This window comes from Anolis sagrei, chromosome 2, assembly GCF_037176765.1.
Source record: "Anolis sagrei isolate rAnoSag1 chromosome 2, rAnoSag1.mat, whole genome shotgun sequence".
NCBI lineage: Eukaryota > Metazoa > Chordata > Lepidosauria > Squamata > Dactyloidae > Anolis > Anolis sagrei.
Window position 1 is genome coordinate 80554586 of NC_090022.1, and position 25775 is coordinate 80580360.

The following is a 25775-nucleotide window of genomic DNA, read 5'->3' on the forward strand; positions in this document are numbered from 1 at the left end:
GCCAGACAAGAAAATTGACTCATTTTATATGAATGGTAGAGGCCAGCTCTACAGACACAGTGAACGACCAAGGAGACAAATAAATCGGTCCAAGGAGAAATCAGGCCTAAATTTTCACTAGAAACCAAGATGAGGCTATCATACCTTGGACTTGTTGCAAAACTGATAATGCCGGGTAAAGTGGAAGCCCATAGCAAAATATGATTGTTTTACAGGTAAATGAATTTGATTAAGGAACCTGTGGCCCTGAGTTTGCAATATCTGAGCAGAGCAGCTAATGGCATTGGTTCTTGATCTCCCACTCTTAGGGCTACTATAAATTGAAGTCAAACTGGCAAATAACAAACCAAATTAACAAATTAAGCAATTATGCAACTAAAACTGTAGGTGTCATCAGTATGTTAAAATGTTACATTGCACAAATAAAACAGCTTGAAGTACTACTAAGGTCTGACTTACCTCAAAGCTTTGGTGAAAACAGAGACCGTATAAGTGCCAGGCTGCCGTGAGTCTCTAACCATGAAGGCTCCTTCTTTATCCTGCAAACAGACGGAAGAAAATAGAATTGAACAAAATAGTGAGTATTCATTGTGGTGAGGAAATAGGTTCATAGGCTAAGTTTCTACAAGTACTTTTCAGGTCCCTAAATCTTGATGAGGATAGAGGTGTCCTGGAAAGCCTCTACTTTTGTGTCCCTCTAGTAAGAGCAACACAATATGTGAGGCTATGGGACAAGTACTTCTCTGATGTAGCCATCTAGACTTGCTTGGTGTTAATCTTGGTTTCTTTATGATGTAAATATAAAATTAGGCTTATTGTTCACCCACTTTGTGCCAAGTACAAATATGGCTGGAAAATGGTTTTCAGGGAGGGGGATTGGACTATAATTCCATGCTTTCTAGAGATTCTGAGAGTTTTGGTCCAAAACCTTTTCTATGTTCTCACTGAGAACAAAGTATTTAATTCTATTTGCATTGTGCTACATCTGTGGTTCTTAACCTGTGGGTTCCCAGATGTTTTGGCCTTCAGCTCCCAGAAATCCTAACACCTGGTATTTCTGGCTGGGATTTCCTGGAGATGTAGGCCAAAACACCTTAGGGACCCACAGGTTGAGAACCACTGCACCAGATTAATCTCTCTCATGTGTGCACCCTATTCTTTCTCTGGCAATAGGATTTTACTCACATCATATTTGTTCAACAATCATGTTAAGTAAATCAGGCTGTGACACTGTGATTGGCACTAGGTTACCTGCAGCAATTTGGCTCCATGGTTGAAATGGGCATGCCACAAAGAAGTGCTATATTTGCATACTGGAGGCTTTTAAAAGGATCCATTATGTCATAATTTCCCCAACATTTAATAATTCTCCAATACCTTGAAAATAACCAAAGCAGAAAAAAAAATCAAGGAGCATAAAAGATAACCATCTTCTTACCTCTTCTTTGAGCAGTGTCTCTGCTTTGCTTCGGCTGATACTCTTATTGTACCACCTGCAATTATCAAGGATTTGATGTTAGGCTCTCCAACTTAAGTTTTAAAACCCTGGACATTAGGGATATTATGCAAGCATCTCCTAATTTTCAATAGTAAAGGATGTTATGCCTAAAATGAAAGTGACCCCATGAATGTTAATTTGTAAATAATATTGGGATTCTTAAAATACTCCAACATGCAGACTAAATATTGCTTGAAAATATAAGCTAGTAACATTTCCCCCTTTAACTTTGTAATCTCTTACTAATTTATTTCTCCATACAGAACCTGAAATGATTTGCACCTATTCAAGGTATTAACAAGAAGCCTTTTCTTTGCAGTGATAATATTATATCTGAAGAAATAAAACAAACTGTCTTACACATATGTGTGCAGATTTTCTGGTGATTTCTCTACCACATAGCTGCTTGGCACATATCCTTCATGACTGTTAAAAATAAGAAATGAATGAATTTTCCAGGAAAATATGACTTCATTACTTTAAAACAATCTAGTATAGTAGATAATTTGAAGACATTTTAAAAAAATAATTGATAGGTTGATGGCAGTTGCGGGACAAAGAGGTCAAACCTGCAAAGCATGGTAATAATTCACAAATACAATTGGTTATCCATATTTGTGGTTTAACTTTTGTGGATTTGATTATTTTCAGATTTCATCAATATGGCCTCTTGAGGAATCTCTTGTTCCTCCAGTGCTACTCTATGAAGAATATACAGCAGAAGCTGGCCACAGAGCCTCACTGGAGGATCTAGAAATTCCTACATAAGTATTCTCTCAGGCTAAAAAAAAGTGTTTTAAATATTTTCCCCACTTTTGTGGGTTGTGCACCCCTAACCTTTGTCAAAGTGGAAAACCTACTGTATAAAACACAAGCTGAATTTTGACTTCAATCATATATGTTAGTGCTTAAACCTTTGTTGGGGTATGGATCATATTTGATACATGGAGTTCAAGAATAGCTGTAGAACAGATAGCAAAGTAAAATAAGTAAGTAAGAAACTGTTCACTCCAAGGACCTTGTTAATAACCTGTTTGGTAGCTGTGGAGTGGCATGGCAAACAAGAAGCTACAATATTCTTCCTTATTATGCTAGCCCTCTTCCTCAGGAGGGAAGGCAAGTAGACAGGCCTCACTCTGGTCCACCTGAGATGAATACGGGCACATCGATTATGACTACATAAGTTGGTGTAAAAATGGAAGAGAAGGAAGCAATTTCAGTTTGTGGATGATTGCATGTGAAGTCCTGGAACTGGTTGAAGGCCTGGATAGTGTTAATATGCACCATAGAGACTGCCTTGAACAGGTTTCTTCAGCTTAATGATCATGGAGGAATTGGGTGCCCCCCCCCCATTCTCAATGTGTGTTTGGATCACTAGAACATTTATCACTAATGCCAAGCTCCATCAAACTGAATGAAGTGGTGATTGTAGATGTGCCCTATGTCAAGCTCCACCAGCACTCCTCTGGCTTTTGGTCTTAGACAGCCTTCCCACTCCCATATCTTGCAATACTGATTTGTGTTAGTTCATGTATGTGATTATAATTTTACTTGTTAACACTTGGATTGGATTGGTTGGATCCAGTTTGGGAGGAAATAGAGCCTACACACACACACCTTTTTGGGATGGGGGGGGGGGAGATACCATAAAGGGTCTTTGGGGGTAAGCAACATTCCCAAGTGACAGGGTACCACATCATGGTGCATGCCCAGGTAGATTATATTCTGGTGTAGCTTCTTCCTTGGAAGGTCAGGAGGTTGTTTGTTTATCAGGTGAGAAGTTGATTATTCAATCTCTGTATTTGTGCCCCATGTCAAGTCAACACAATGCAGCAGTATGAAATAAAGTTGTAGCCTTTGTTGCAGTCAAAATTGTGTATGTATTTGTGTATGTGTATTGGTTCTCTTTGCTCACATTAACACATTTCTGGTGGACCCACATATCATGTTGCTATTTTATGAAGGCAGTCATTAAAAACAGAATAGCTATTCAAAAACACTGGGCTCACCTTTCTAAGATATACCTACCCATTCTTATCCTGAACCAACCACCAGTGGACCTCTGAATTATCTATAACATAATATTCTTCATTGCACTGTAAGGTCAGCTCCTGTGGATTCTGGGCAGTATAGTCATAAATGGCGATCACTGGGGAATCTTTGGAGTCCAGAAATAATTTCTGTACAAACGAACAATTTTGGAAGAAAAAAAAGAGTAAGAACTGGAGGATAAGGTCACCACCAACAATCTCTATGCACCCCTGCAGACACTGAGATGTCCATGTTTATTGGTCAGTGAATCCAGTCTGGGTTTTAACTTGAACTTTAAAAGGAGTTCTCCATAATGTTTTGCCCTATCCCAAAAAACAGATTCAACAGCTTTGGTAGAATAAATCTCAGAGTGGGTTCACTGTTCCACAGATGCAGAAGGCACCGGCTCCTAAAGGTGTAGGAACATGGGTATGTCAGTGCAACAGTATTTGTTGGCTTCTCACAAGCATATGTTGGGATACTGTAGGAACACAATGTGGGATTAAATAAGCCTTAGGTTTGATCATGCATAAAGCATTTCATGTGCATGTGCATTCACACACTGTATATTTATTAATCTGTATATATATAGTGGACTCTTAGTATCGGCTGAAGTTTGATTCTCCCCCTGATTCTGAGGATGTTAAAATTGCTTAATAATAATAATAATAATAATAATAATAATAATAATAATTTTTGTAGCCTGCCCTGTCTCCTCGAGGAAGCTCAGGATGGCTTCCAACATAATAAAAGTAAACATTCAATGCCTGTATAAAACAGAAGTAAAAATATAAACAACAAATAGTAAAATATATTATATAATGCAATGGCGTAGAAAAAAGGTGTCCCTTATATAAAATGGCAAAATCAAACTTTACTTTTTGGAATTACAATATAAATGTACATATGTACATAATACATATATATTTATATCTTCAATCCTTAGATCATGACATTTGTGAATGTGGAATCCACAGATACAAAGAGCTACCTGTCCATGCAAACTCCTCTATCATATATTACATCCTATGTTCCATAAAGACATAGATAAACTCATTGACAGATAGTGTTGGAGCATATAAGGAATCAGTGAGTGTGTGTGTCAATTGTAAAATAAGATGCATAAAGCTGAGTGGTCGCGCTATGCTTGGGGAACAGGCTGAGCCTGGGCTTTTGGATACTGTTACATTTTTATTCAGGCTTGAGCTATGCAGGTGCTTGAAGAGAGAAGCAGAGAGAGACAGAGTTTGGAGTATGGTCTTGCTTCATGAGCTGCTGAAGGAGTTTATCCACATGGACAAAGAAAGACCATTTTAAATCATAAAAGGACATTATGTAAATTGATGCAACTGAGCATGTTGTACATACGTTGTTCTGAATTATGAACACTAAACTACTTGTTCTTTATTGTTCATCTGTGTGACATATTTTCTTTCTCTGGCAAGGCAGTGTGTGGGATAATCAAATGTGAACTACACGTGGCTGATTTTTACATTGCGCCACAGATAGTATTTGTAGATATTAGTGAGCGTTTTGCTTATATTATTTAAATCAATTATAATGTAATTAGCATGTTGTAAAACATAAAGAGAAAGCTGCCACTATAACAATCCCAAATTAAGGATAACGAAATATTAAGCACCATGTGGTTTTGAATATTGACAATGTAGATCTTAGATAAGTTACTTTTTTGGACTATAACCCCAGAATCCCTTTAGCTAACAGGGTTAGGAATAATAATGGCTGGGGAATTCTGAGAGCTGTAATCCCAAAAAGGAAATTTTCTGAGCTCTGCTGCAATATTCTTTTTCACTTGTATATATCTGCTCCCATTTCAATGTACTCACCCAGTTATCATTTGGACTTGAAGGACAAGGTTTCTTGGAAGCTGCAAAACATAACATACAGTAGTAACAGCATTGCATATATGTAAGCATATCAAACAAAAGAAAACAGTTTTAAAAAGGGAGGTGTATTACAAATATGCGTGACTTTGTTTTCAGAAGAGTAATTGTTTTTTTGTAAATATTGAAAAGTATAAAAGTACCTTTATCACACTTCAGTGATCTTAAAATTGGAAGTGGGAAAATAATAATATTAAGTACAAAGCAAGACCAAAATGTGGTTATTGATAAGATTCTTTTTAAGCACCATATATTGCATGTACTCATGTGTAAGACTGGAATTTTTAGACAAAAACTGATCCTCAAAACCTAAACCAACTTATCCACAGGTCAATGTAAGTGATTTTTATCAGAAAAGGAACCACCCCCTTCTCCCCACCATGGTGCTGCTTTCAGTCCAAGCATGCCATAGAGTTCCACTGGAGATTTCCAGATAAGTATTCCCTCTAGGAACTTGCTAGGTCTTCCAGAGAACTTCTGAGTGAGGTATACCATAGAATTGCCTGAAGAACCCAACAAATTCCTAAGGAGATGATTTTTTTTGCCAGGTGCGGGAAAGTGAAATTGTGGGTATGGGTTCCATGGTTACAGCTCTCTTGACTGTATAACAAAGCAACACTTCATTGATCATTTCACTGCCATTCATTCTCTGTTTGCAGACAGAGCAGCAATTAAATGTAAGGATGGATTATTCTGTCTATGCTTTGGAAAGAGATTATAAGCTCTCAAAATATTTCAGGGCACCTGTTGGGCATCTTATATAAATGAAAACATTACACCAGACATGATCCAAAAGGGATAAGAATTTCTGGAATCAATTTCCTACCAGTCTTAGCTTTAGCATAGTCCATACATCCTGTCGCCAACTTCTCTGACTGAGTGCAGCATCTCCATCTTCCATCTATCCAGAAATTGGGGTGAAACTTTGTCACCAGAATGTTATTGTTTCTAGTTTCTGAAACAATTGGATAGATAAGGCTGTTTAATAAAGTGTCAGATACAAGATTATGATGGCCTAAAATATTTGCAGCAGTAAGGGGGAAGAGGCAGGGGTATAGTTGCCCTGGGAGTGGAAGGCAAAATGAGAGCATTGTACCCAAATCAGAATGCTGCTCATTCAATGAAATTTTCCTTCAATTTCCAAATTTTTAGAATTGTGACACCTTGCAACTTGAGTCAAACATTTATCAATATAGTTTAGACACCCAAAGAAAAGAGGCAGATAAAGATACCAAGGGAATATACATAGTGGAATTAAATGTGGATCAGACCAATTCATGAAAGATATTAGTGGCTATTGATACCTGTTGGGAATGATGGCTACACATTAGCTTTAATATGAGAGGCAATATGCCTCTAAATCTAGTTGCTGGCAAGGTGATATTGGGTGCACTACAGTACTGAATGAATACAGTGACACCACTTTAATGCCCATTGCATGGAATCATGGGGTTCTTCTAGAGCAGGGGTCCTCAAACGTTTTAAACAGAGGGCCAGGTCACACTCTCAAACAGTAGGAAGGCTGGATTATAATTTCAAAAAACAAAAACAAAACATAAATGAATTCCTATGTACACTGCACATATCTTATTTGTAGTGTAAAAACACTTAAAACAATACAGGAATTAAAATGAAGAACAATCTTAACAAATATAAACTATTAGTATTTCAATGGGAAGTGTGGGCCTGCTTTTGGCTGATGAGGTAGGATTGTTGTTGTTGTTGTTGTTGTGTGCTTTCAAGTAATCTCAGACTTAGTTTGACCCTGAGTGAGGACTGGGCAAATGATCTTGGAGAACCGTATCTGGCCCACAGGCTTTAGTTTGGGGACCCCTGTTCTAGAGGGTTTTAAGCCTTCTCTACCAAAGATAGCTGGTTTCTCACCAAACTACACTTCCCATTATTCTATAGCATTGAGCCATGGAAGTTAAAGTGGTATCAAACTGTATTCAACCTACAATGTAGATGCATCATTTGCCTTCCTTTAGAGACAAAAGATTGGCCACTGTGGGAACAGAATGCTAGTTTTTTTTCTCTGACCGGCATGACTCTTCTTAGGCTCTTACATTCATATCATCATTGTATAGTATAGTTACCTTTATGTGGTAACTAAATCTATGCCACATGGCTAATTCTACCATTAGACAGAAGAAGGCAATTAGGTCAAGCAGCATGAAGGCCTATTTCTGACTGGCTCTGACCAGCTTCCTGGACACCCCTTATAATGGCCTCACAATAAGGACCTCATCATATATAGCAAGACAACATCTTCTACATTTTTTCTCTCCACTGTTTTTCCTCTACTACTGGAAAAGAGTCAGTCTCATGGAGCCCATTACAAGACACAGGGCAACTTCTGGCAGAACTCCTTGGGGCTCTGTTCCAGGAGCGGAGGCCAGAGTGTCCCCAGAGTAATTGTGTGTTTACCAAACTCCTCATTGAACAATGTGAGGAGGAAGTGGGGTGTGTGTGTGTGATGGATCTGAAGGGGGAAATAACGTGGGAAGGCAGAGGACACACCCCAACAGATGGGAACAGAGCCTGACGGTTCCCTTGCTGTCCCACACTTTCCGCTACTTTACCCCGCTTTACCCCTACCTGTCTGATGCGGTCCATATTGGAGGACCCGTCCTATTACAAGTGCAGGGAATGGAAGCAGGATTTTATCATTTGCCTCAGACAGCAAACTATATTGGCCATATCTTAATGTCAAGGCTATTTATATTACTGTTATCATGATTATTTATTTATTTATTTCATTTACTTATACCCCGCCCTTCTCACCCCGGGGGGGACTCAGGGCGGCTTACAGAGGAGGCACAATTAAATGCCTAAATCAATTCACAGTAATATAAAATACAAAAGCAATTTAGCAGTTAAAAATTAAACATCAGTACATAATAAGATATTAAAACAATCTCATGCTCGGGTTTAGAGTCCATATATCCATTCCATTCCATTTTTCCTTGTCTGTCGTCAGATCCTTAATTTAGCTGCCAGTGTATCCAAAGGCTTGGTCCCAAACCCAGGTCTTCAGTTTTTTCCTGAATGTCAGAAGGGAGGTCGCCGATCTAATCTCCCCGGGGAGTGAGTTCCACAGGTGGGGGGCCACCACTGAGAAGGCCCTGCTCCTCGTCCCCGCCAGCCTCACTTGTGAGAGTGGCGGGGTCGAGAGCAGAGCCTCCCCAGAAGATCTTAAGCTTCGAGGTGGGACGTAGAGGGAGATCCGTTCGGACAAATACACTGGGCCGGAACCGTATAGCGTTTTGTAGGTCAAAACCAGCACTTTGAATTGTGCTCGGAATTGGATCGGCAACCAGTGGAGCTGACGCAACAGGGGGGTGGTATGCTCCCTGTACGCCGCTCCGGTGAGCAATCTGGCTGCTTCTCGCTGGACTAGTTGAAGTTTCCGAGCAGTCTTCAAAGGCAACCCCACGTAGAGTGCGTTGCAGTAATCCAACCGGGATGTGACAAGAGCGTGGACCACCGTGGCCAGATCAGACTTCCCAAGATACGGGCGCAGCTGGCGCACAAGTTTTAATTGTGCGAAAGCTCTCCCGGCCACCGCCGAGACCTGGGGTTCCAGGCTCAGCGATGAGTCCAGGATCACTCCCAAGCTGCGAACCTGCGTCTTCAGGGGGAGTGTAACCCCGTCTAACACAGGCTGTAACCCTATACCCTGTTCGGCCTTGCGACTGACCAGTAGGACCTCTGTCTTGTCTGGATTCAATTTCAATTTGTTAGCTCTCATCCAGTCCGACACAGCGGCTAAACACCGGTTCAAGGTCTGATCCTGGAATGATCCTGGAATTAAAGGTGGCCTAGAGGAACTATACTGAGATCAGTTACCTTCTTTCAGAGTCACCACCCATTTCTGACAACTTGCTTGGCTGGGAGCAAACACATACAAGAGATGGCTGTCATGAAAAATCTATGGCAGGGGAGAACACAAAATTAGAACATATTTCAGGCCAAGCAAAGTTGTTAATTTTCTAAACAGCTAGAAGTTAAAAATGGCTTTGCTCTATTAGCTGTAATGGTTCAATGTGTTGTCAAATTAACTCATATTCCATGGCTTGAATAAATTAGGCAAAATGAACAAATCTGAGAATAGTTTCTTGTTCTGCTTCTACATAGGAAGCTCTGAAACAAATAAGAGCTATGTCTTATTTATTGAGTTCTCTCCAACAAGTCTATTAAATTTTGAGATAAATTCCAAAATGTGCCAAGCCAGTTGAGAGTCATAAGACGCTAATTATGTACCATATATTTCGTTTTGTGCTTATTCCACTTCCCATATATCCTTATAAAATACACACACACACACACACACACACACACAAGTACACATATGCACTTGCTTCTTTCCCCCTCTACAACCTTTCTCTACCTCACGGATAAATGATTAGGGCCAATACTGTGTTCCCTCACTTATCACAGGGGTTCTGTTCCAGGACCCCCCATGATAAGCGAAAATCTGTGAAGTAGGGGCACTATATATATTTTAAATATATTTTTAGACATTTTGTAGTTTTAAAACTAGAAATGCTTTGCCCGACTTACCAGGCAAGGGCCGTTGCGGTGGTGGGTGCCCTCCCGCTGGCCATGCTGCTTGCAGGGGGCTTCTTCTTCCCAGAAGCCCCCTGCACAGCAGGAAGTTTCCCACCATTCGGCCAGCTGGCCAACCAGTGGCAGGTCCCGCCCTGCCCCTGGATTGGCCAGGGCCGGTTTTCAAACTTTGCCCTGGCAGCCTTTGGAGGGCTTCCCTGGGCCTCCGCAGGGCTCCGTGGCCTCCGCAAGGTTGCCACAGAGCCCTGTGAAGTCCCAGGGCAGCCCTGCAAGCAGCGGTTCACTTTCCGTGGACTCACTGTTTTGCAGTTAGTATTTTAATATATTTTAAACATTTTGTGCTTTTCAACCACAAAATGTATAAAATATATTAAAATATTAATTCTCAACCCTAACCGCAAAACAGAGAATCCACGGAAAGCGAACCGCGAAACAGCGAGGGAACACGGTATTACATTATTTCACATTTTAGCCAGAGAAAGGATAAAGGCACTAATAGTAATGGTGCCAAGAGCAGGAGGGAACTGTTGTACAGGAAACACAGAATAGTAAATCCATAGAAAGATGAACATTTTCCCTTTATAGTTTGCCCTTGCCATAAAAGACAACATTGGAAATATCAAGTTTAGAATTAAACATGTTTAGAATTAATCCTGGTTTAATGCAGAACCAGACATGATAAGCAGCCATGTTTGTTTTATGCATGTCTCACTGTCTGGTCTGATCATTACTCAGTAATCAGAGTGGAGAAAAGCCACCGAGTAGTCTTTCTTGCTTATATAAAAGGTGTATTATAAGATTAGGGATCACATCCTCCCTTTTCTCTCTACCTTTGTGGCAAGTAATCTCCCCATACCTATCCTTGCTTTCTATATGAATAATAAAGCCAAGAGCAGTGCTCTTACTGGCCCTCAGAAGCACAAGGTCAATGTATCGTCTGAGTAGAGTCAGCTCAACACATTCGCAGGGGTTAAGGGCACAGGATCCCTGTGAAAGTGAAAAACTGTGAAAAAAGAAATGGCTAATTTTTTACCTGAGGGAATACCTCTCTAAGAATTTCTAGGTCTTTCACAATTACTCTAATATCAACCTCTATTAGAAGATGAATATAGCATTGCATTAGAGGATTGAGCAATTCATAGATAATTTTTAAAAATCAAATCCACTGGCATCGATTTATTCCCAGACCTTGAATAAACATGAACACTACAATAGTTTGCAAAATATCCCCAAATGCTTCATTATGTTACATCAGCAAGTATCACCTAAACCTGGTTACCCTGGGAAAAAAAAAACAATTAAAAGACATAACTATAAAACCTAAATGTATCTGTATGATATACAGGTAAACCACAAAAGAGAGATACCCAACATCTTATGTAGCCTTTGGTAAATTAGAGCAGTCATCCTCATATGATTAATTACATCCAATTCATTGAAACAACATTTGTAATAATTCCTTTCAGGGTTACAGATAAATCTGCATTCATCCATTTAAAAAGAAAATGGTTGCATGCACAATTTTTCAGTAAAAATGATACATTAACAAGGACTTTAGCCACAGGTGCATAAACCACAAAAGATCTCCACTATATATATATATATATATATATATATATATATATATATATATATGGTCAACTATAAACAAGAATGTTTAGAGTCAACATTAATAAGAAATGAATATGAATATAAGAACTTAATACTATGTCACAACCAAAAAGAAAGCATTTATAGAACAATACCAAAAGTAATATTATGAATATTGCAAAAAATAATAATAATAAAAAAATCAAAATACAGAATGCTATCACAGAACATAATGTGATAAAGGAAATAAAAAAAAACAAATTAATAAAGTTAATAAAATCAAATCTGAGTTTTCTAAGAACAAATTCTAGCTGACAACATGCTGCTGTTTTGAAATATGCTATATTTGGCCGTTGCTTAGGATGTTGTTTATAATAAAAACTTTCACTTACCTGGAAAGGATATTTGTAGTGACATGGAATTGTAATGTCACTATTCACAATTTCCACACATTTAATCTTGGACAGTTCAATTGAACCTTTTAGAATGTTTTTTTTCTATGGGACAAAAAAACAAACACAGAATCCAGTCAAAACACTATTAAAGGACATTCCTCATCGCATAAAATAGGATGGATCGCCTTTGTGCAAGGAAGGAGGAAAACATGGTGAGATAGCTAAGACAAGAGGGAAGGCAAAGGTTAAACCTTCCCTGTGTACTTTACAGGTCCTTAGAAACAACTCAAAGAGAGGTGGTATCTTAAAAGTTGTCTAAGAAAATGAACTGTATCCCAAAACCAAAATCGGTTTTGTTATCTCAAAACCAGAAGTAGATCCACCAACCAATGGAATGGGATCCACCTTGCACCACTACACATGTCTATCTGTATATACATATTCTACTACTTATATTAATGTAAATACAATCACTCACTCATACTGAATATCACATTGGTTTAGCCCTTGAATTTCAGTAACATTATTTCTCAAATTATACTGCAGTACTCTTTATTATCGTCATCACCATCAGGAGCAGAATCAGCATCCTATCCTGTCTTTTTACCAGTTTTTGATGCAAGACTCTTTGGTACATAGTATGCTGCTTGATCTTTCCTCAAACTTGACCCCCTTCCAAGGCACCCAATGCAAGGTGGACCTTATTGGTTCAAAAAAAATGTCAAAGAGGTTGGTTCAAATTAATGGTGATGTGCCAGAAAAGCAGTGCCTTATCCTATGCATCCAACCATTGTCCATTGGAACTGATATATAATACAAACAGTGCACAACAGGACCAATGCACAGTAAAAGTAATGCACAATGGGACACTGGCTAGAGAATGCCAATGTATATCAGGTCATTCTTGCCAGTGATGGCATAAGACCTGGGTCTTTCCAGGTGTGGGCTCTGTGTGAATTGGGCCTGGGATTGCGTTGCGTGACTTCTGGGCCTGGTCCACACAGCTGTCTCAAGATTTCTGGGCTGCTGGAACCTGGAAGCCACAAGACAACACCCACCCCCACTCCCACCCCACCCCCTCGAAAAGGCCTCAAAAATAAAAAATTACTCACAAGGCCACCATTACTGTGCTGCTGGAGCTCTCCTGGCATGTAGAAATGATGTGCCAGGAGAAGCGGGGACATAGGACCGATTTTCCTCCTTTTTAATTTTGAAGTTTTTTCTGGGGGGTTTTCTACACCACCTCCCCCAAAAGCACAGTTTTTGGTGTGTGTGTGTGTGGACTCTAATCAGTGCCCTATCGGGTTTCTTAAATTCAATCAGACACGGATGAATGGGATGAATATGAAAGGGTGATATGGCTATGTGGAAGCCCCCTCCCCTGTCTGCTTTCAGCCTTCATATCTGTTCCCAGGCTCATAATGCAAAGTGAATGCAAAAATTGTCCAACAAGATCACCAACACAAACAAGAAGGCCCTTTAAATAGCAAGGTAACATTTCAAATAGTCATTTCTCCAAGCACAAACTTTTTGATCCACAAACATCAAAGCACAACAAAGGCAACAGGACAAGCAAAGTGTTGTTCCCAAAACTCCAAGAGATCCCACTGAAAGGGAAAAAAAACTCCAAGGAAAGTTAATTTTTCAAAAGGAAAAGTAGCAAAGAATTTACAATGGAAAAGTAACAGGTGTTATATGACAATTTTGAAAATAATAAACATGTTATTAAAACTAATCAAAATATTATTAAAGCTGACTTTCTTGGTGAGTAAAAAGGAAGTATGGCAGGAAATACTGCGGGGGAAAAGGTTTACAAAAATAGGTAATGGATCCATATTTTTGCAGTCCTCTTACTGGCTACATTGCATGTTGTTTTAAATGTTATCATTGTACTATGTCATAAAAATAGTAACAAAATAGTAACAATAATCTGTTGCTTTTTTGCTCTTACAAAAGTGGTTGGTGGTTGGGTTCTGTCAGCAATGAAAGGAGAAAAGGAATAATAATAATAATAATAATAATAATAATAATAATAATAATAATATATTTGTATTCTGCCCTATCTCCCCGAGGGGACTCAGGTCGGATTCCAGTATATATAGACACAAAGGCAAACATTAAATGCCTTGAAACAATGAAACACACACAGATAAAGGTAAAGGCTTTCCCTTTCATCTCTGGCTCTGGGGGGTGATGCCAATCTCCATTTCTAAGCCAAAGAGCCTGCAATGTCTGTAGAAATCTCCTAGGTCATGTGACCGACATGATTGCATGGAGCACGTTTACCTTCCCACTGAGGTGGTACCTGTTGATCTACTCTCATTTGCATGTTTTCAAACTGTTAGGTTGGCATGAGCTGGGGTACCATTGGGAGCTCACTCTGTCCCACGCAGGCCCGTAGCCAGGATTTTGTTTTGGGGGGAGCTGAGTTTGATTCGGGGGGGGGGGGGGTGAGTCTGAGTGAAAGAGGGTCTAGCCTAGCAAACCTTTTCTATCGTTGCCCCAATACCCCCATGCATATGGGATGTATTGAGCATGGTGATCAGATCATGATATGAATAAACGTAACAGTTTAAATAATGTACCAGTAAGGCCTTTTCATGGACCACCATGAGAATTTCGGGGGGGGGGGGAGGTGGAGGCTGAAGCCCCCCAAGCCCCCCCCCGGGCTACAGGAAGTTCAGCAATTCAACAGTTTAACCCATTGTGCCACTGCAGAAGACTATTATGACATTTCCAGAATAAGTAACTAACTATTCATCTGTTTGTTATAGATTTATCTGAAATGTTTTTAAAATGTCAAATAGTGTCCCTAAGGAAGCTGAGGTTTATATTTTGCTGCATTTCGGCAATTCCATAATGGGATTTATTGACAACTCATCTCAACATCAGTAATGTCAGTGAACAGATTTTTGGCTTTTTTGTTTATTATTTGAGGGTCCATATCCTGGTTAAATATTCTAAAGTTGTTTCAAGAGTATTTGACTGAACAGCAAAATGTACAAGGGCAAAATGCATCATGTTCCCATTTGGGTTTTGATCCAAAATATATATTTTCACCAAGTGCGTATATGACAAGAAAATAAAAATTAAACTAATTAGAAGATTTATTTATTTTATTTCGTGTACTTCTACTCCGCCCTTCTCAACCCCCGAGGGGGGACTCAGGGCGGCTTACAAACAGGCACAATTCGATGCCTACACAGTAATACAAAAACGCATAAAAACAGCAATTAAACAGTTATAACAATTAAAACAATCAATATATATCACAATCAATAACCAATATCAAGCTCAGCGTTTGCCAACTCAGAGTCCATATTTCATTGCACATTGTCTATTCCTATCCGTCGTCATAGTCCTTTATTTATCTGCCAGATTGCCCAAACGCCTGGTCCCAGATCCATGTCTTCATGGATTTGATTAAATTAAAAAGTTCTCATGGTTGACCTTTAGGATCATTGCATTAGATGTCAAGCAGCAGTTTATTTACAATAAAGCTTTATCAAGGAAATGAAGAATTGATGACAGCAGGATTGTAGTGAGGGGCCAGAGATAATATCAAGTCTTCAAAATATTAATAAACTTCATGTTTATGCCTTCAAGTCACCTCTTGACTTTTGGTGACTCCAACAAATTTCATAGGCTTTTCTTAAGCAATGAATATTTAAGAGGTAGTTTTGTCAATGCAGAAACTTTAGAATATGATGTCTGCCTGTTCCCTTCCCTTAAACCCCACATATATTGTTTTACAGGTTATTCAGAATCCCCAAATACAAAAAACTCAGAAACTTTAAATACTCCCTATGAATGGCTGAAGTAGTGATATCTTTGCTTTCTGATAGCACGCACAAAATTAGTAAATTATTGTGTATAAAATTCAAGCTATGTTTATAATGGGCACATGAAACATAAATGAACCATGTGTTCTGACTTGGTTCCCATCTCCAAAATATTCCATGATCTATATGTAAATACAAATATTTCAAAATCCAAAATACTACTGGTCCCAAACATTTTAGATAAGGGATACAAAGCTTGTATGACTTTAATCTATTCCTTTTTCTTGTAAGTTAAAAAAATCCTCTCTTCAAACTGCTTGTCACTGGAGAATATCATCACTGCTGACAAAATGTAAATCTTCATGAAGGCAAGCTTCACCATGACTTTGCAAACCAGGATTTTAAACTGTGGCACAGAAAGCTCTTTCTCCTCTTATGTTTGGTACGCAATGGCCGTTAACACTAATGAAAGGTTTGCACATACATCAGGAAAAGAATGAATGCTATAAAGTCTAGCAACAGTAAGGATCTGTTTCTTCTGAATTTCATTACACAGTGCACAATGAGGGGCCATCTTACCATGAAATAAAATGCTCATAATAGATATGTGTTTCCAATTTCCCCTTTCTGCATGAGTCTGTCAGCATAATATAATTGGTTTCCTTATTAAACATGCAAATTACAGCTACAGACAAAACTCTTTTTGCTCATAGAGTGACCTCATATATACTGACGTCTGTATCCTAACTACACATAGATTTGAAGTTGGATGGACAATGACAGTCTGTCTGTGAACAAAAATTCTCATGTGAACTACAAATGTAGTAATTGAAGCCATTTCACTTTGTGTTTTTATCTTTAAATCTCAACACACAGACATTGGTTCTCTAAAATTGTACTTAAGGCAGTATAGCACCCATCATAGCAATGTTATCAAAAAGTATATACAGTAGTGTCTCACTTATCCAACCTTCGCTCATCCAACGTTCTGTATTATCCAACAGTCTGCCTCCCGCCTGGATCCACAGCTCTTTCAATACATTGCAATGTTTTGGTGCTAAATTCGTAAATACAGTAATTACTACATAACATTACTGTTTGTCAGTTTGTTGTAAAACATGATGTTTAGATGCTTAATCTGTAAAATCATAACAAAATTTGACTTTTAACATGCTTTTCCTTAATCTCTTCTTATTATCTAACATTTTCACTTATTCAATGTTTTGCCGTCTCGTTTATGTTGGCTAAACGAGATTCTACTGTGTGTGTCTTTAAGTTATTTGTCAAGTTATGACAATGGTTTTGCTAGTTCCTTCCCTGGAATATAGCCTATAGCAACTACTATTCCTTGCTACTCCCCCTCCCCGCATCTAAGCACTAACAAGGTCTGACCCAGATCTTAGCTTCCAAGATCAGATGGTATCTGATGCTTTAATGGTAATTATAAAATACAACAGCAGCTAAACTAAAACAGAGATTTGTATCTCAGGTGTAGATCCAAATTGTGTAAAGTTTATGCCACTAAATATTGATTTCTGATTAAATATGTTGTTCAAATCAAGAGCCTGCGATGAGAGTAATGATGTGCTAAATTCTCCATCCAAACGGGCCTTTAACCCAAGACCTGTTTCATTTTTACTGGAGGCATCCAAATGATGCCTCTGGTAAAACCAAATTAATTAGGAACAAAGCAGGGCAGTCATTTCCATGCATCAGAAGGACCACCTCAATGGTGGCCTGGTTTGTTTTTTGTTTTTTAAAAAAATAAGAGTGGTTTTGGGGGGCTTCGGGATGGCTGGATGCCATCCCGGTAGTTACTGGGATGGCATCTAGACACCCCACTGGGAAAGCCTGGGTTTTCTTAGGGGGGGGGGAGGCTTGGAGACACTAATACGCACCAAAGCAGGTTTCAAAATCCACTTTGGCTCACATTTCTGTCATGTGCCCTAGGTTTCATGGTCCAACAATTATATAGCTGGATGGAACCACAAGGGCAATTTAGTCCAATTTATTCTGGGCAAAATAAGAATACTCAGCTAACACACTCCTGGAAAAGCACATCTACCCTGGCCAGTTAGCACAAGCCACCCTCCTTTAACAGATAAAATAATGCATGAAGCTGATCTGGGTTAACACAGGCCAGAGCTGCTTAACACAGCCTTTGAAATCATGTTATCCAAAGTTGGGGTTGCCCCGAATTCTCTCCCAGATTCCAGTGTAGCCTGTGACTTTGGATCAATGCGAACAGTTGGGATTCAGCTGTTTACACAACTACCCCATGTTTCCTGGACTCAGGCAGCCTGGAGACATGGGATTGCACTCACAGTTCCCCTCAATGTTATAGAATTTTGGGAGCTATAGTTTTACAACATCTTTTCCCTTCTCTGCCAAAGAGCGCCAGTGCCTCACCAAACTGCTGCTCTCAGGATTTCATAGCATGGAGCCATGGCAGTTTAAGTGGTGCCAAACGGCATCAATTCTATAATGTAGATGCACCCCTAAACACACCTTTGTCCGACATTCAGTCCTTTATGCCGTAAAACATACAGAATATACTTTGAGTAATCGGGTGGGGCTGCTACTACTTAAAAAGTAGTCATGACAGGACAATGTGATATATGTGCTGATCACTCACCAGTGCCATGCATTTGTAGACATTAACTTTGGAGACAAAATAATATACAGTATATTATGTAAATATTTTGCAAAATGTTAGCTGATTTGTAAACATAGATTGCATCTGCAATGTAGAATTACGGCAACACAATTTGACACCACTTTAATTTCCATGGCTCAAGGTTGTAGAATTCCCTGGACTGTATGGCATCCCCTTTGGATGGGGGAAACAGGGACATTCAGAAGATACCTTTCTTTATATGAGATGGAAGGATGAAATGGCAAAGGAATATTAAGAAATATGCAAGCTTTTAATAGAAAAGGGCTTAGTTAAATACACAATCAGTTAGATGGGGAACTTTTAATGAAGAGGATGCCTTTTTATGAGACAGACGAATGAAAGGCTGCCACTGCACTGACAGCCGAGGTGGGCCTGGAGTGGAAGAGCCCCAAAGAAATATTGGGAACTGAGTCAGATTTTGATGCTAGAACAAAAACTCAGTTGAATCCAGAATCATTTTGACGGAAAACTTTTAATGAACAAACTGAGGAGTTGAAATATTACAGAATATGTTATGTGATTTAGGCAGCATGACAGTTATCTTTAAAAATAAAAAAAATATTCCATGATTTTTTTAAAAAAATGAATGATGAACATATGCAATCCAGCTGAAATTGATAAATTGTATATACTGATGAAAGAGAATTTGACAAAAAACTTGGTAAATGAGTGGGAACCATTTAGATTTGAAAACAAGAAAGAAGTACCATATTTTCCGACGTACGAGGCGACTGGCCGCATAAGACAACCCCCCAACTTTTCAATTTCAAATTTCAAATTTGGATATACTCGCCCTATTAGACTACCCCTCTTGCCAGCCCCTTCAGGCCCCAAAGCCTCCTTTCCTGGTCTTTGAGGCGGCTTCTCGGCTCCATAGAGGCAGCCTCCCTTCCACCGCCAGCCAGGCCCCGCCACAGCCAGCCAACCGCCATGCTCATCACTTCCTGTTTTGGGTCCAAAACAAGATGGAGTCTCCTAACAGGTGAGGGAGGTGGGCATCTGCCCTGCGCTGGAGCAGGGCGCCCGAAGCAGCAGCAGCAGCAGCTATGCTCCTCCAGCGCCGCTTGTCTCCCGCTGCTGGGCTTCAGCCTCAACGAGGGGCTCTTCCACTCTATGCCCACTCTATGCTGTCAGTGCGGTGGAGGAGGAGGAGGCGGTGATATAGTTGCTGGATGGCCACGTTGCCTCCTCCTCCGCCACCGCATGGACAGTCGCGGTGGGCCTGGAGTAGAAGAGCCCTTCAGTGAAACTGAAGCTCAGCAGTGGGAGACAAGCGGCGCCATAGGGCAGCCCTCAGGTTCTGCTTGTCTCCCACTGTCAGGCTTTAGCTTCACTGGGGGGCTCCTCCACTCCAGGCCTGCCTCGGCTATCCTTGCAGCAGTGGAAGCAGAGGAAGAGGAGGAGGCAATGCAGCCATCTGGCGAGTATATTGCCTCCTCCTCTGCCACTGCACTGATAGTCGAGGTGGGCCTGGAGTGGAAGAGCCTCTCGGTGAAACTGAAGCTCAGCAGCAGGAGACAAGTGGAACCTCAGGGCTGCCCTCCGGCGCCTCTTGTCTCCCGCTGCTGAGTTTCAGTTCACTGAAGGGCTCTTCCACTCCAGGCCCGCCTCGACTGTCTGTGTGGTGGCGGATGAGGAGGCGGCGGCGATGTGGCCATCCAGCGAATATATCACCTCCTCCTCCTCCGTAGCACGGACAGCCAAGGTGGGCATAGAGTGGAAGAGCCCCTCGGTGAGGCTGAAGCCCAGCAGCGGGAGACAAGCGGCGCTGGACGAGCGCAGCAGCTGTTGCTGCCGGCGCCCTGCTCCAGCGTAGGGCAGCTGTCCATCTCCCTCACCTCGACCCAAAACAGGAAGTGATTTTTTTATACCAGGTGTACTAGACCTCCCCCCTAGTTCAGCAAGGATTTTCCAGGGTTAAAATGTCATCTAGTATGCCGGAAAATACAGTAGTAATATTTGTGAGATTTGAATATTAATTTATAGAATAGGTTTTTAAGCAGAGGTTTAAACGCAAATAACTTATAACATTTTTGAAATGTGTTTAGATGCAGGGGAGGAAGAAAGAATATAATTTGTCTGTTTTAAATAGTTATGTTTAGATGAAAGTTTTAGGTTGGTTTACTGTGTTGTTATTTTTAATATTGTATTTTTAAAAATACCCAAAAAGCTTATTTAAAAAGCCCAAATTCCACACTGTTTTTCCACATAGGTTCTTGAAATCACAGATGCAGCTACGTGGCACTTCTTGGTATGTTCAGTCATTCACAGAATTGTATGGGCATTGATATAGCATCATTTCCCATTTCTAGTCTTTCCACCATCTTTTTGAAGTTTTGTTTTGTTTTACCACAAACATTCAATAGCCAGAAAATGCCTTTTGACTGGTTGAACTAGGAACCCCAATAGTGATCTTCAATAAAATCTTATCTGAAGCTGTACAGTCTCAAGAACTGAATGGGAAATGTAATAGATAACATTGTGACTGCATCTCTGTCATCAAGAGATTATATCATAAACCCTGGACACTGACTGTTATATCTCCAGTTTAAGCAAAGGAAAGGGTAGCCATTCTTCCCGTTGCAAATTCATATCATGATCTTGTCCACCAAACTATACACAGAGCTTGGGAAAAAGAATTCCCTAAACAATATAGTAGTTGTCAGGCATATAGGCATATAGACCCCCCAAATTCTCAGGGTGGTCCGCGAGAAGGCCTTACTGGTACATTATTTAAACTGTTATGTTTATTCATATCATGATCTGATCACCATGCTCAATATATCACATATGCATGGGGGTATTGGGGTAATGATACAAAAGGTTTGCTAGGGTAGACCCTCTTTCACTCAGACTCAGCCCCCCCCCCCGAATCAAACTCAGCCCCTCCCGAAACAAAATCCTGGCTACGGGCCTGGTAGTTGTAGTTCTAAGTGGAAGCATCCAGTGTTGGTGGTAAAGACAGGAAACCCAAACCCCTGTTGACCTATTTTCAATGCTTTTGCAAGAGAACTCAGTGTGATAGACAATGGATTCAATATAAAAATATTTCTGAAATATAGAGACATATGCACAACCCCACAATATTAAAACCTGAGAAATGAAAAATCAACACATTAAATGGCTTTTTAAAAGTGAGTACACAGTACAAGTTAAACATGCAAGGAGTTGACCAATATGACTTTACTTAGCAGAAAGCTTAAATAATTGTAGGCAAGTTATTATTTCACTATGGAAAATGAAAGACTTGCACATACCATATCAATCCCTTGTGAGAATATTATAAACCGCAATGTGACTTAGTCTGTATGAGATCTGTATTTGTGTCTGTGCCTGAATGGTCTGTCTCAGACAGATGCTCTAACCTTTTGGGACGTGGGTCAATTTCCTTTTCTTCAAAGCCACAGAAGATAAAGAACTTGTCGGCTTGTCCTTAAAGACTGCCCTTGAGAACCCTTCAGTAAAACATTAAGAACCAATATCCTTGTCATAAATACTTTAATCTGCTTATGTTTCTTGGCATTTATAATTAATTCAACAACTTGTACAATATATTCATAAAAGTCAGGAGTGCAAATGTCCTGAAAGGGATCCCTCGTAAAATGTACAGGCATAATCATACCTTTCTGTGAGCCAATCGACCATACCATCCCAAATACATCTGAACTTGTAGGACTTTGCAAGCTAAGGAGGCCTGGCTAATACTTCAATGGAAGACCAGGAAAATACCAGAGGTATTCAGCCTCAAATCCTGGATAGTGGATGCTAATCCTAATTAAGAATGAACACAAGGACTTAGTATGAGAATATAAGTCCTCAAAATGCAAAGGAAAAATGCAAAGTGGCAAGGGAGAAAAATAATAAGAAATGACCCATATATAACCTATCTCCTTAAACAGCACATTTCATATACAAATGAACAAAAACCAATGTCAAATCTGAATCTTGGCTCTGAAGAAATAATGCATGGGTCACAAAACTCTGCTCAGTTTGTCCCTATAACATTCCTTACCAATAAAGTCTGAAAAAGAGAGAGAAAGCACACATACCCCAGGGCGACGTTCAAAATATGCCAGCCTTGATTTTGTTAAAATGAAGAATCGAACTTTAAAATTGGAGGGAGAGGTCCTTCGCTTTTGCTGGGACTTTTTGATCAGTTCTTCTTCAAGCAGAACACAGTTATTCATTGTCCAACAAGTAATGGTCTTACTCCAGGATGGGAAAGCATCTGCTTTATTATACCTGAATGCTACATATGAGCTCAAGAAAGAGAAATCAGGAGACAAGGATTTTTATAAAAGTGTATTTGAAAAACAGCGTAGGTGCTTTATCTTTCCATCTGTCATCCAGGCAATGCAGTTTAGCTAGCTTCCTTTCTGATGTAAAAAAACCCATAACCACATCCTTTTTAAATACTGTTGCACAAAATATGCGCACTACATTATGCTATATGATAAATGTTCACATAGAGGAAAAAGACTAAAAGCTAGCCCAAGGAGAGGAAGAATGTTGAAAATAAAAGATAATTCAAGCACCTGATTATGAGAAATGAGGGAAAGATATAGAATCATAGAATTGGAAGAGACCTCGTGGGCCATCCAGTCCGACCCCCGGTCAAGAAGCAGGAAAATCGCATTCAAAGTACCCCCGACAGATGGCCGTCCAGCTCTATTTAAAAGCCTCCAAAGAAGAAGCCTCCATCACACTGCAGGGCAGAGAGTTCCATTTCTGAACAGCTCTTGCAGTCAGGAAGTTCTTCCTAATGTTCAGATGGAATCTCCTTTCTTGTAGTTTGAAGCCATTGTTCTGCGACTTAGTCTCCAGGGCAGCAGAAAGCAAGCTTGTTCCCTCCTCACTATGACTTCCTCTCATATATTTATACATGGCTATCATGTGTCCTCTCAGCCTTCTCTTCTTCAGGCTAAACATTTCAGCTCTTTAAGCTGCTCCTCACAGGGCTTGTTCTCCAGACCCTTGATCATTTTCGTAGCCCTCCTCTGGACACATTCCACCTTGTCAACATCTCCCTTCAATTGTCGTGTCCAGAATTGGACACAGTATTCCAGGTGTGGTCTAACCAAGGCAGAATAGAGTGGTAGCATGATTTCTCTGGATCTAGACACTATACTCCTATTGATGCCGCCGCATCACAGCAATACACACACACACACGTCAGCTTTTAAATGCATTCTTAAATGAATCCACAATGCATTACATGCAAACATACATATGCAGAAATATCCTTTAGGATAGCAGTGAGTCATACGGTTCTCCTAGATATTGCTAGACTATAGTTCCCAGCATTTCTTATCAGTGGATATGGCAAGTAGGGTTACAGGGAACTGTAGACCCACAACATCTGGAAGGCCTTATGGCTCCCACCTCTGCTCTAGAAAGTAGGTCAGTACTTATTTCTTTACATAGACAGACTGCCTCAAGTCATCTGTTACCTTTCATTCACTGAATTAAAATGGAATAAAGATACCTCTGATACAACTAACTATGAAAACAGAAATCATATATTTTTATAAATGTAGAAAATGGCTTCCACTTCAACAGAAGTTAACATCTCATCTTCACAGGATGGGGAATATAGAACTATATCAGAACTTAATCCATATACATACATATATAAAGGTGAAGGCAAAGGATTGTTATTAAAAATATGAATTAGGATCTTCTGTTTCTCCTTTTTTTTAGTTTTCCAAATAAAAGTGTGTAAAATCCACCTTGCTGTACTGTATTTATACCCTACTTTATCTCCCCAAAGGGAACTCAAAGTGGCTTGACATAAAAAGCATTAGTATACAATTTAAAATATATAAAAATACAAGTATTAAAACATAATTAAACACAAACAGCACTAAAAGATGTAGTTAAAATCCATCTAAAACATATTCAGTGTTAAAAACCACAGAACCCCTGACTAAATCTTAAAACACCTTCATCTTTAAAAGCCTGTCTGAATAAGAAAGTTTTAGTCTGCCACTGAAAGAAAAATGGGGGGGGGGGGGGCTGTGATTAGGAGCATAGAGATTTGATTGACATGTGAAATAGAGTTTTGTTGTGATTGGTGCAAATTCTCGGACCTCAGCAACTTTTAGGGTCCCTGTGGTTTTCTGCTGCTTTTAAAATGCCTCACCTTTTCTCTCCCTGATGTTGAAGGCCTGGATACCGCAGCTGACGTCGACGCCGATGTCGATGTTGAAGGTACCGGAGCCAACGTCTGCTGGTACAGAAGGTATCGAAGCCGATGGACCCGATTCTTACGGGACTGTGCCGTCAACGATTGACAATGACGACACGAAGAAGTAATGTGTGCCTCACCGAGACACAAAAGGCAAAGAGCGTGTTTGTCCGAATCAGGGATCTTCCTCGGACAATTCGCGCATCTTTTGAAGCGAGTTGTTGACATAATACAGTCAAACAACTTGAAGAAACTCTATGAAGAATCACTATCCAACAATATCTCTAATCGAAGTACCGAAGCGAGCCGTGCGGCGGAAAAAAAGGAATTGGATCGGTGTGCGTGGGGCGCCCTTTTATCCCCTGCCGGGGCTGGGCGGGGTTACCGCCAAAACTTGAAAAGTTTTAAAATGTAGAAGTTTCCGTTGGAGCCCGCGCAGGCGCAGTCTCTCCACAAGTGTGCATTCGCAGAGACCACGAAGAAAAATCCACAATATCGGTTTTGAACTGGATTATCTGGGTCCACTGTGCCATATAATCCAGTTTAATGTGGATTTTATACAGCTGTGTGGAAGGGGCCTTGGGCCAGTTATCACAATGGAGGACTTAAATAGCTCCACAAACACTTTGGGGGGGGGGGGGGTAGAGTGAAATCATGGATAGCAAACCCATGAATAAGGGGTTACTTGTCACCTCTTTCCTGCTCAGATGATTGTGCCACTGAAGGGTCACCATCTGCCCTCTCTGTTGAGGGCGCGGTTGTCCCGAGTCCTAAATGCTGAGGGATTGTGAGACTCTGTCATGCCTTTCACTGCTTCCAGATTAACTGTTTGCACCCACATCTGTAAATCGGAGCTTGTTTGCACTGTTAGGACTTAGGGACCTTACAGACAGGCCTAATATCCCAGGATCTGATCCCAGCTTTTCTGTCTATCCCAGATTGATTGGCAGTGTGGGCTCATATAATCCAGTTTAAAGCAAAAACCCTGGGTTGGATCCTGGGATATAGGGCCTGTCTGGAAGGGCCTTTAGTAATTCCTCTCTAGCTGCTGCATGTTCCTGATGCTGTTTATAGTTGTTTGCCAGCAGTTAACTGTGTAATAACTATATATTGATTAAAATAACACCACATGCATGAGCAAA

At 40.1% G+C, this 25775-nt stretch overlaps 1 protein-coding gene across 1 annotated transcript in view; it reads right to left on the minus strand.

Annotated features, from left to right (window-relative positions):
* ITK (IL2 inducible T cell kinase) overlaps positions 1 to 23921 on the minus strand; it is a 41673-nt gene extending 17752 nt beyond the window's left edge. Inside the window, exons 1-9 of the mRNA XM_060765546.2 lie at positions 22496 to 23921; positions 11985 to 12089; positions 9283 to 9364; positions 6260 to 6388; positions 5377 to 5417; positions 3527 to 3678; positions 1859 to 1924; positions 1439 to 1493; positions 460 to 539 (exon numbers count right to left, since the gene is read on the minus strand). Coding sequence (XP_060621529.2) covers positions 460 to 539; positions 1439 to 1493; positions 1859 to 1924; positions 3527 to 3678; positions 5377 to 5417; positions 6260 to 6388; positions 9283 to 9364; positions 11985 to 12089; positions 22496 to 22633 — 848 coding nt within the window. The 5' untranslated portion in view covers positions 22634 to 23921. The remainder of the gene's footprint in view (positions 1 to 459; positions 540 to 1438; positions 1494 to 1858; positions 1925 to 3526; positions 3679 to 5376; positions 5418 to 6259; positions 6389 to 9282; positions 9365 to 11984; positions 12090 to 22495) is intronic.
* Positions 23922 to 25775: the final 1854 nt, after the last annotated feature.